The following is an 11,649-nucleotide window of genomic DNA, read 5'->3' as shown; positions in this document are numbered from 1 at the left end:
GAACACGTGTGTGCACAGAACCCGTGTGCACAGAACGTGTGCACAGAACAAGCGTGCACAGAACAAGTGTGCACAGAACAAGCGTGTGCACAGAACACGCAGGTGTACAGAACACACAGGTGTGCACAGAACACGCAGGTGTGCACAGTTCCACACTGCCCCAGCCCAGGGTGAATGGAGAAGGCACCAAACCAGCAGCAGAAGCTCTTTAGCTCATTTAATTCAACTCAATTTCTAATAGTTTAGAATATTAAATAATGTGTTCATTATTCCTGGTAGTTAGAAGTACCTTACAACAGATACAGCCCATTATGACAACCCTTAAACACTAAGGCAGAAGGTCCAAGGCTGCCCCTGGCACTTGAATGAGGAAGGGGAGTCCTCTGGTTTCAGCCTTAGCATCTGTAGTGAGGAGGAAAGAGAGATTGAGCCTGATCTGGAGACAGGCTCTAATGGGAAAAGCTGTGCTTTATCCCCTGCTGACAGCATGATGGCAACACTCTCTCAAGGCAAAAGTTACCAGATCCTGTTCTGAGCTGGTGCTGGAGACCACAGCTCCCAGGCGAGGGTTGTGGCCACTACTTCTCCCTCAGCCCATCACATCCTCCCTTCCCTAAGGCAGATAGCTGATGGCATCAAGGTTGCACACAGTATCCTGGGATTTGTTTCTTCTCATTTCGTCACTGATTCTGGTGGATTATACATTTCCTCCCAGGCACTGAGTCTGGAAAGGGCACTGATGATCAGAGGGGAAACCCAGCCAGCCTGGATCCTTGCTTTCTTCTTGGTCCAAGGAGAAACTCCACTTGGTATCACAGTCTGCAAGAGGCCTGGGACACTTTGGAATTGGTTCGTCTGTTGAGAGCATTGCAAATAAACGTCCCCACGTCCATCAGCTTCTGCAGATCCACACCCTTTATGGGAAGAAAGACAGGACACGCCTCAGCACCAGCTCTGCCAGTCACACTGCCCCGTAACAGACTAGCAGGGGTGAAGGGGGCCCAGTGGGTGCTTTCACAAGGCCCTGTGTGCCTGCTGCTCACTGGTGTGATCCAGACAGTGAGGGTGAAATCACAGTGCACTGGAAAAGGGCGGAGGAGTGGGCTTGGCATGGCACAACAAGGCCCCCGCCAGACCCAGAGGGATCCTCCGTAGCCCTACCCGTTTCGCTCAAGCTCCCTGGGTCACATTCTGCACCCCTGCTGAAGACCGAGCAGAGCCATGGTGCGAGTGGCTCAGCTGCTGCAGGCTGGTGCTTACCGTGTGGATGCCCAGCCCGTGCAGCATGTACACCAAGTCCTCTGTGGCAACGTTTCCAGATGCTCCTTGGGCATAGGGGCAGCCTCCAAGGCCAGCGACGGAAGCGTCAACCACGCTCACACCCATCTGCAAACAACCCCACCATCAGTAAACCCTTGAACAATGAACTGTGCCTCATCCTGCCCCTCAAATCCACAGTTTACAGCAAGCACAAAACCAAGCCCCAAAGAAACACGGACAAATGCAACACTCCAAAGCAAGGATCTTACCTGAAGTGCTACCAAGATGTTGGCAAGAGCCTGCCCGTAGGTATCGTGGCAGTGAACAGCCAGAGCCCCAACTGGCACCTCTTTCATGACAGCTGTCAGCATCTCCTTCATGCTCCCCGGGGTCCCAATGCCAATGGTGTCACCAAGGGAAATCTCATAGCATCCCATCGAGTACATCTTCTTCGAGACCTGTCCAGAAGCCGAGGTGTTTACTGAGAAGGCAGCCTGGTCATCCCATTCCCCAAAGCTGGACACAAGAATCAGTGCAAGCTTCCTTGGAATGCAGCACCATGGGGACTCTTCTCCAGGATCAAACATCTCCAGATCCCCACAGCTCCTTGAATTCCCATTCATTCCAGCTACACTCAGCTCTCTCCACCGTGATGGCAGCTCCCTGTAACCTTCACCTTCCCCAGTCTCTCCTCAGTCCGGTTCAATGGTTTGACACCATTTAACCTTCAGTGTCCAAGTCACGTCCATACAAGCGAGACAAAACCCACCCAGCTGATGAACTCACCTCTGCAACTTTAGCTGCAGAAATCTTCCCCTCGTAGGGACAGCCAAGGACACAGGAAACGTATCTGTGGTTAAAAAACCCCTAGTTAGAGAACTGCAGTGAGGTTGTACCGGCCAGGTCAAGCAGGGCTTGTGCTGCACCCCACATGCTCCATACAATGGAAGAAGTAACTTCCTATTCCAAAAGTCAGGGTGTTAGCGTGACCGTTCCCACACCAATGCTTCTCTGTGCACTGAGCTCACATGTCCTGCACCCATCCCGGTAGAGAGACACCCCCCAAAACCAGGTAAAGCTGAAAAGCAATCCCCCTGCACTGCCCAGGCCAGCTCCACAGGGAGGAACCGGGGCAGTTACATCTCTGCCTGCAGCAGGAATCCCTCACCCACGGACAGGAATGTTGGTTGCTCTGGCTGCTGCCATCACTTCACTGAACCGCTCCAGACTCTCGTCTATGGAGCAGTTGATGTTCTTCTTTGTGAAGAGCTCAGATGCTGCTCCAAAGATTGACACTTCTTTGGCTCCTGCTGCCACCTGCCAGCAGAAAGCACAACTTAAAACGAGCTGATTTCTCTTGCGAGGGGAATGACAAACACAACTGCAATGCTCCCATTCTATCAAAAAGACTTCTCCCCCACTTTCCTCCTGAATAACCCAATTCTTTCCTCAGTTCATTCTACAGCAAAACCATGATGAGATCCAAGTCTCACACCAAAGAAGTGTAAGTAAGAGTCAGCAGTAAAGCTGGGTGCAGTCTGAAGAGCTGCGGGACGTGCAGGTAAGCCTGACAGCACCACTGCCAATTCAAATAGGTGCCTTTTTAACAATAGAAAATGTTTGAAGGTCTTTTCTATTATAGACTCATGAATAGTTAGGGTTGGAAAGGACCTTAAGATCCTCTACTTCCAAACAGCAGATCCTTACTTCCCCAGCAAAACGATCCCTTGGAAAGGAACTACAAGATGAGACTGCTGCCTGCAGGATGGAAGATAAGAGTTCCCATCCTTAACCACAGCCCGGGAACACTGGGAACATCCAGACGCTGCCACCTCTTACCGCAGCCTGAAATCCCTTCAGGTTCGGCGTCAGCACAGGGTAACTCACACCAGGCAGCTGGGTGATTCCTTGCATGACTTCGGTATGGTCAGCCATCTGCAAGGTGAGCAAGGACAGGTTTCTGAAGGTGACCACATCCACCTATGTGAATGAGAAACCCTTTCTAAAACCTCTTTCTATAACGGGGACAGAACTGTTCTGGAATCAGAGCAATGGGCCCCTGAAGAGGCAGCAGCACTGCACCCAGAGCAGGAGCATAGTTCAGTCCCCAGCACATAGACATGGCTGGCACCCGAGTTGCTGCGTGCTCCTCCTCAGGGTCCGAAGGTCTGCAATGTCGCAAGCACCTTTATTTGGCTTTGCTCTTTCCCAGTGACAGGGATTTGGGAGCAAGCAGGAGCTTTTGACCAGGTTACTCTCTATGAGGCGGCATCTTTTAACACACGGTTCTACTGAACACTTTAATACTGACCTGAGGAACCCACTTGGGGGAAACAAAGCTGGTGGCCTCTATGACCTGAAGCCCCGTCTCGGCCAGCATGTTGATTAAACTGATTTTCACCGGGGTCGGTACAATGTTCTAAGAACAAGAGAATTACTGTCGGTTGTTATTGCCACAAAAAGCGGCGTTTAGAAAGAAAAAACACACGGGACAGGCTGCTGGTGGCACCACGGCCCCTGTGCCTGGAGCAACCCCGGTCCCGTCCGCACCTTCTCGTTCTGGAGCCCATCGCGCGGCCCCACCTCCACCACCTTCACACGCTTCGGGAGGGCTCCGAATGCCGCCGCGTAGCTGACCTGGGGACAAAGGGAGAGCGTCAGGAGAGCTCCGAACCCCGGCCCCGAACCCGCGGCCCCCGGCTCCCCCTCACCGGCCGCAGCGGCACCGCCCAGCGCGGAAGCAACCGCCGCGCTGCCGCCATGTCCGACCGCTCTCACGTGACCCGAGGGTGTGTGTGTGGCGTCATGGCCACATGACAGCAGCGCTGCCGCGCTCCCCCTCCCACCCCGTGGATCCCGATGCCGACCCCGGTCCCGGTTCCCCGCTCGCCGCCCGCCCTTGGAGGGACCCCGCTCGTACCGGTCCCCGCGTGCCGTCCCGGGCCAGCGAGCCCGTGTCGCACTGCGGCATGTTTCCCTCCGGCACCGTGCGGCCGCCCGGGAGCCGCTCATCACACGCTGGCTTTCCCGCTGGCCCGTGCCCCTAAATAGGCACCGCGTGTTTGTTTTGGATGGGCGCCCTCCTGCACCAGAAGCTACCGGCGTGACCGGGTTGGCAAAGGGCCATCACCCTGTTTTCCCTTCTTAACCTGGTTCCACGTTTGTGTCAGCATCATCATGAGAGCCAGGACGATGCCCCGCGAGCAGGTCGCTGGCAGCCGGTGCCAGTTCTCCAAAGTCCACACAGGTTTCTTAGTACAGATCACTGTTTGGCAACTGAGGTGCTGCAGCAGGGCCAGAGAAAAGCAACGGAGCTGGTGCAGGGCCTGGTGCACAAGTGTGATGGGGAATGGCTGAGGGACCTGGGGGGCTCAGTCTGGAGAAGGCTCAGGGGGGACCTTATCACTCCCTACAACTGCCTGACAGGAGGATGGAGCCAGGAGGGGCTGGGCTCTGCTCCCAAGGAACAAGGGATGGGACAAGAGGAACCGGCCTCAAGCTGCACCAGGGGAGGTTTAGATGGAGCTGAGGAACAATTCCTTCCCCAAAGGGTGCTCAGACATTGGAACAGGCTGCCCAGGGCAGTGCTGGAGTCACTGTCCCTGCAAGAGTTCACACCATGTAGGTGAGGCCCTCAGTGACATGGGTTAGTGGTGGCCTTGGTAGTGCTGGGGCATGGTTGTACTTTATGACCTTAAAGGTCTTTTCCAACCTCTACGATTCTATGATTCCATCAATTGAGCAAATCAGAACAAACCTTTTCTGCTTACAACTGCCTCCCCCAGAATATAAATAATGGATCTGTATTAGACCATGATTTTCTATAGCTGATTTCTTCTAGATCTCTTCAAACATGGCCCCTTGACACCCAGATCACAGCAAAAGGGACTGGAAGAGAGATTCTCTTACAAGAAAGACGATTTATTCAACAATAACTGAGAAATCCTCCTGGATTCAGTTTGAAGGGAAGGCAGGGGAGATTGCTGCTTCCGTCCTGCAGCCATCACTTCACACCCTCAAGCTTGAGGGCCCAGCCAGACTGAGGGGATGGAGGCATGCAGGGCAGTGTTACAAGCAGTCCTTCACCGGGGGACTTCTGCCACTTCAGTGTTCCCGCAAACCCCAACATGGTCACCTGCAGAGGAGGGCAGGGGAAATGCTCAATCGTTGCTTTTACCGTGCAGGCTTCAGCCCTGTTTGTTGAGAGCAAAGGGCACCCCAGCATTTGCGTCACTCCAATGACAATGAGGGGTCAGTGTACGTGATTTGAATTGGAGATGCAAGACGAGTGATCCCTCCTGTGTGTGAGGCTTGTTATTTACGTCCCTGTGCCAATAGGATCAAAAAGCTCTGGGGGAGAAGTGTCTCTGCTTGCTCTGTGGCAGACAATAAGCCTGTCCTGGTAAATCCTACCCAATGCCCTGGGTTAGCAGTGAGCCAAGGGCTGGAGAATAATCTGGGACGCTGCGAGGATCTTGAGGCGGGCCAGAGCACCCCAGAGCAAGAAGCACAGGATGACAACTTCCACACTCTTCCCAGTTTCCAAATGAAGCTAGGTTGGACCCTTCCCAGCCCACACATGCCCAGGACAAGCTCTCAGAGGGCGTTATCTCAAGCTCCTTACTTGTGTGTCTGGGGATGGAGCAGGTGAGGACAGCTCCAGAACGTTGTCCTGAGGCCAGAGCAGAAAGATGGCATAGACAACAGGTCCCTTAGAAGTGTACCTATGAGAGCGAGGTCAAGAGGCTATATAAGGATGCTGGGCCTATAAGGATGCTGGGGAGGGACTCTTCATCAGGGACTGTAGTGATAGGACAAGGGGTAACGGGTTCAAATTAAACAGGGGAAGTTTAGATTGGATCTAAGGAAGAAATTCTTTACTGTAAGGGTGGTGAGGCACTGGAATGGGTTGCCCAGGGAAGGTGTGAATGCTCCATCCCTGGCGGTGTTCAAGGCCAGGTTGGACAGAGCCTTGGGTGCCATGGTTTAGTGTGAGGTGTCCCTGCCCATGGCAGGAGGGTTGGAACTGGATGATCTTAAAGTCCTCTCCAACCCAAACTATTCTGTGATTCTAAGAGAGAGAACAGATACGAGCTTCCCCATCCCAGATGGCACAAGAACATCGGCTACCTATTGCCACAGCTCAGCAATCCCTTACTTTCCCCTCATCCCAAAACCTGTCACTTTGGACCCACCATTTGGCCAGGCAGCACCGGCTGATGAAACCCAAACAAAGTCCTTGCTAATCTGTCCTTGCCTCAGCTGTGGTCAACAGAGCGGATATGCTGCTCTTTGCTCTGCATTCCTACCCTGAACGCACTGCAGGAAATAAAGTAACTCTGGTTTTGTAGCAGTTTCTGGTTCACTGCTGCCCTTCTCAGTTGGGTAACAGCGATCAGTACCATCCTGTAGCAGCTTAAAAACAATCTGAACACATACAGTTTGTAAATGCAGAGATGTTTAACTACATTTGTGCAATTCAAACTAGAGAAGACCCTGGGGCAGTACCTGAACACTCCAATTGTAGCACATTGCTGCAATGCCATCTGCACCTGATGGCAACACTTCAGAGCATACTAACTGTAAGAAGAGATAAGGAAGCCATGCCAGCTCAGATGACACCATGCAGCAGGGTCCTTACCACACCATGTCTGTGCTGTTCTCCATCTGTACCCTCCATGGCTTTGTTTCATAAATCGCCTCCCCATTAGTGTCCAGCCACCTCCCAAGGGCCAAAAGTCTTTCTTGGAAGATGGGAACAATCACCCCTTCTTTTGTAGGTCCCACATTGAGCAGGTAGTTGCCTCCAAAACTCACAGTCTGCACTAGCTCCTGTGACAGATAAACCAAGGTAACAAATGGCATTATAATCACCTCTGAGAAAAAAGGAATCTGAGGAAGGCTTTGTCCTCATCAGCTGCTCCTTTACCTCCAGCCCGATTGCGTGGAACACAACTCCTTCGGCAAGCAGGAGGCTGAAGGAAACCTCTAATTCTCAGTACCCCCCCCCATACCTGTTATTCTGGTTCCAGATTTCTTACCTCAATGATGCTTGCTTCATCCATTAACTCTGCAATGTTCATGTTGCTGCGATAGCCCCAGGACAGCTTGTCAATGGAGGAGCACATCTCCCACTTGTGATCTGGCAGAGTTCCTGGCTTGTACTTGTCAGCACAGTTGTAGTAGCCTCCGTGATGGCACGAGCAGTTACTGCACCAACGATCATTAACAACAACAGTGTCCTGAAAAAAGAAACTCAGCTCAGTAGGGAGAATGTTCTCCCTTTTCAGCTTGCATTATCCCTCCTAAGTTAGCAAAAGCATCTCAGGAGGTAAGCACCTAAACCCCACTGTGTAATCAACAGAATGAGAGCGAGGATCCTCCAGACAAGGCTGAATTCCAGTCTGGGAGAACCTCTCTCTATTCACTCACAGTATTTGCAGAAGTTGAGGCAAGAAGGTTCCTGGGCTCTGAGCCTCTCATGTGTGTGCCGTAAAGGACACTGGAGTCTTCCCAAGGAACACAGTTTAGGCTTTTGTGCATGTGAAAGAATAAGGCACATTTGGTATCTGCAGCGGGTTTCTGATTTGATCTCATTCATATCTCACTGCTCCCAGATCTCCTATACCCATAAAACGCTGGCCATGAGGGACAGCTGAAAGTGATACCTTGACAGGACTGTCGTTATAGAGCCAGGCAAGGAAAGAGGTAGAATTCCAGTATGACTCTGGAGCATCCCAGTCTCCATCCGACCAGATCAAATCAGGTTTGTATCTAACAGAGAGATGAGTGTTATTTCACAGTGGCTCATTTCCTCCTCCCACAAAGGAACACTGTTTTTCTGGCGATGGAGCGTAGCTTCACTTCCTCTTCCTACTGCTGCCATTACCAGGTTTATGCTTCACACAAAGAATTAACATTTGTCCCCTCTCTTCTCTGCATCTTTCTCTACACTACTGAAGCGAGGAAATGCTCTTGACTTCTAATGAGTCGCAGCTCTTACTTTAGGACGAGATCATAAAGTTCTGGCATCGTCTTCTTTAAAACGAAGTTCTGGGTCTTGAAGCCACTTTCTTTGTCAGCTAAATAGAGTGGATTAAACCACTCTAACAGCGAGTGATACAGCCCATAGCGTATGTTGCTGAAGGACAGAGAACACAAAGGAAAGGGTTAGGCTGGCAGGAGGGATTAAGAACCAGAGGCAGATCAGGTTATTCGCATTATTATTTCACAGAAGACTTCAGGACACTGTTTTCCTCATGTTAAACTAATGATCTTCCACTGTTTGTCAAGAGCAGCCAGGAGAATTCAAAGGACAGCAACAGCAGACTTTGGCAGTGCCCTACCTCTCCCTGAGGGCTTGTCCCAGCTCTCCTACCAGATCCCGGTGGGGCCCCGTATCCAGAGAATTCCAGTTCCAGGACACGGATGACCCCCAGTTGGTGAAGCCTTCGTGATGCTTCGTGGTCAGTACCACATACCTGAGGGGAAAACCCCGTCCTTCATCAGGATGACAAAGGAAATACCCGAGACATCCCCCCAGCATAAAAGCAAGGGGCTGAAAAACCATGCTGTGAGGAGCCCTCTTTGAGGGTCACTGGACTGAGACCCCACTTGCAGCACTGGGTGCATTTCTGGTGTCCTCAACATAAGGACATGGAGCTGTTGGAACAAGTTCAGAGGAGGCCACGAGGATGATCAGGGGCTGGAGCAGCTCCTGTATGAAGAGAGGCTGAGAATATTGGAGCTGTTCAGCCTGGAGAAGAGAAGCTGCGTGGAGACCTCAGAGCAGCCTTCCAGTATCTGAAGGGGGTCTATAAGGATGCTGGCGAGGGACTCTTCATCAGGGACTGCAGTGATAGGACAGGGGGTGATGGGTTCAAACTGAAACAGGGGAAGTTTAGATTGGATCTAAGGAAGAAATTCTTTACTGTGAGGGTGGTGAGGCACTGGAATGGGTTGCCCAGGGAGGTTGTGAATGCTCCATCCCTGGCAGTGTTCAAGGCCAGGTTGGAGAGAGCCTTGGGTGCCATGGTTTAGTGTGAGGTGTCCCTGCCCATGGCAGGGGGTTGGAACTGGATGATCTTAAGGTCCTTTCCGACCCAAACCGGTCTGGGATTGTATGATTCTCTGATCACCCTTGAAATAAAGACACAACTACAGAATAACAGAGGGATTTTAACACTGGAAGAGTAGAGACTTAGGAAGCAGCAAGACCCATCACCTCCTCAGCACCATGTGCTGCCCAGGGACCCCCAGCCCCTCTGGGCCCCCTGAATCCTGCTGGGGACCCCATCCCCTCGGGGACCCCCAGACATGGCTCCCACAGTGACCAGGGCCCCGTCATCCCCTCAGGGGCCCCCACCCACCCCCTCAGCGCCCGGCACTGACCTGGCCCCAGCCCGCTGGAAGAGCCGGGCCCAGTCGCGGGGCTGGAAGTCGTACGCCGTGAAGAGGGGCGCGAAGTCGGCGTAGGTGGTGCCGGGCGGGAAGCGGCTCCGCACGAAGCTCTCATAATCGGCGCGGTGCTCGCCCCGCCAGTGCCACCAGAACCACTCGGAGCCCCAGGCCGGGACGGAGAACACCCCCCAGTGCACGAACACCCCCACCTTGGCCTGGTCGAACCAGGCCGGCAGCGGCCTCGCGTCCAGGCTGGCCCAGTCCGGGCGGTAGCGGAGCGCGGGCACCGCGGGGCCGAGCGCGGCGGCCGCACAGAGCAGAGCGAGGGCCGCCGCCATTGGTACCGTGGCGATGTCGCCCCCCAGCGGCGGCTCTGTCCTGGCTGCTCGGCTGCGCGGTCCGGGCGTTCGCGCCCTGAGAGCCGTGCCCCGGGGCACCAGAGAGCGGGCACCGGAGGGGCAGGACGCGGTGTACAGCACGAATGAAGCTTGAGTAACTGCGTGACAAGTGCCTAAAAGTGGCTGAAAACCGAGTAAACTTGGATAAACCGGAATAAAGCAAATAAAAGTTGTTGTAAATGAAGTGAATAAAAATCACAGACTCATAGAATAGTCAGGGTTGGAAAGGACCTTAAGATCATCCAGTTCCAACCCCCTGCCATGGGCAGGGACACCTCACACTAAACCATGGCACCCAAGGCTCTGTCCAACCTGGCCTTGAACACCGCCAAGGATGGAGCATTCACAACCTCCCTGGGCAACCCATTCCAGTGCCTCACCACCCTTTCAGTAAAGAATTTCTTCCTTAGATCCAATCTAAACTTCCCCTGTTTCAGTTTTAACCCGTTACCCCTTGTCCTGTCACTACAGTCCCTAATGAAGAGTCCATCCTCAGCATCCTTATAGGCCCCCTTCAGACCCTGGAAGCTGCTCTGAGGTCTCCACGCAGCTTCTCTTCTCCAGGCTGAACAGCCCCAACTTTCTCAGCCTGTCTCCATACAGGAGGTGCTCCAGCCCCTGATCATCCTCGTGGCCTCCTCTGGACTTGTTCCAACAGTTCCATGTCCTTTTTATGTTGAGGACACCAGAACTGCACACAATGCTCCAAGTGAGGTCTCACGAGAGCAGAGTAGAGGGGCAGGATCACCTCCTTCGACCTGCTGGTCACGCTCCTCTTGATGCAGCCCAGGATACGGTTGCTTTCTGGGCTGCGAGCGCACACTGCAGCCGGCTCATGTTCATTTTCTCATCGACCAACACCCCCAAGTCCTTCTCTGCAGGGCTGCTCTGAATCTCTTCTCTGCCCAACCTGTAGCTGCGCCTGGGATTGCTCCAACCCAGGTGTAGGACCTTGCACTTGGCATGGTTAAACTTCATCAGGTTGGCATCAGCCCACCTCACAAGCGTGTCGAGGTCCCTCTGGATGGCATCCCTTCCCTCCGGCGTATCAACCGAACCACACAGCTTGGTGTCATCGGCAAACTTGCTGAGGGCGCACTCAATCCCACTGTCCATGGCACCGACAAAGAGGTTGAACGAGACCGGTCTCAACACCAATCCCTGATGAATGAAAATGAATAAAAAAATCAATGGGTGTTGGGGTACTTATGGAGCGGGGAGGGGTTTGGGGTCCCCATGGCGCACAATGTTGGTAGATGCTGCTGCTGCTGTTACCGCGATGCCAGGTCCCCATTAGGATCGGCGGTAGGTACGTGGAGATTCATCGTACCTGCCAATGTGCCTGCTGCTATTTGTTGCTCCGCTGCATCACCCACCCAGGGTGAGCTCCGCAAAGGTGCCACCAACATGGCGATGCACCCTGGCTTTGCCACCTACAGCTCCATCTGTGCACTGTATCTCTGGTGTCCTCTCGGCTGCATCCAGCTCTGGGGCAACAGCACAAGAGGGACGTGGAGCTGCTGGATGGAGCTGCTGCAAGGGCTGGAGCATCCCTGCTCTGGAGCCAGGCTGGGAGAGCTGGGCTGGGTCA

General features: G+C 53.4%; 2 protein-coding genes across 2 annotated transcripts; both read right to left on the bottom strand.

Moving 5' to 3' along the window:
• Positions 1–267: 267 nt before the first annotated feature.
• On the bottom strand, positions 268–4,031 carry HMGCL (3-hydroxy-3-methylglutaryl-CoA lyase). Its single transcript, XM_080632360.1, has 9 exons — positions 3,972–4,031; positions 3,811–3,897; positions 3,572–3,679; positions 3,100–3,195; positions 2,429–2,577; positions 2,047–2,110; positions 1,530–1,718; positions 1,261–1,386; positions 268–914 (listed from the first exon to the last, which is right to left on the bottom strand). The coding sequence occupies exons 1-9, from the start codon at positions 4,020–4,022 to the stop codon at positions 813–815; spliced, it is 972 nt and encodes a 323-aa protein (XP_080488486.1). The 5' UTR covers positions 4,023–4,031; the 3' UTR covers positions 268–812.
• Positions 4,032–5,263: 1,232 nt separating this feature from the next.
• On the bottom strand, positions 5,264–9,998 carry FUCA1 (alpha-L-fucosidase 1; the record flags this gene model as incomplete). Its single annotated transcript, XM_080632333.1, has 8 exons — positions 5,264–5,395; positions 5,885–5,984; positions 6,902–7,092; positions 7,302–7,502; positions 7,929–8,034; positions 8,264–8,401; positions 8,607–8,741; positions 9,652–9,998. The coding sequence occupies 8 exons, from the start codon at positions 9,996–9,998 to the stop codon at positions 5,264–5,266; spliced, it is 1,350 nt and encodes a 449-aa protein (XP_080488459.1).
• Positions 9,999–11,649: the final 1,651 nt, after the last annotated feature.

Source organism: Psittacula echo (genome assembly GCF_963264785.1).
Source record: "Psittacula echo genome assembly, chromosome: 21".
In the NCBI taxonomy this organism is placed as follows: domain Eukaryota; kingdom Metazoa; phylum Chordata; class Aves; order Psittaciformes; family Psittacidae; genus Psittacula; species Psittacula echo.
Note: the sequence above shows the minus strand (reverse complement) of the source record. Positions and strands in the feature narration are given on the sequence as shown.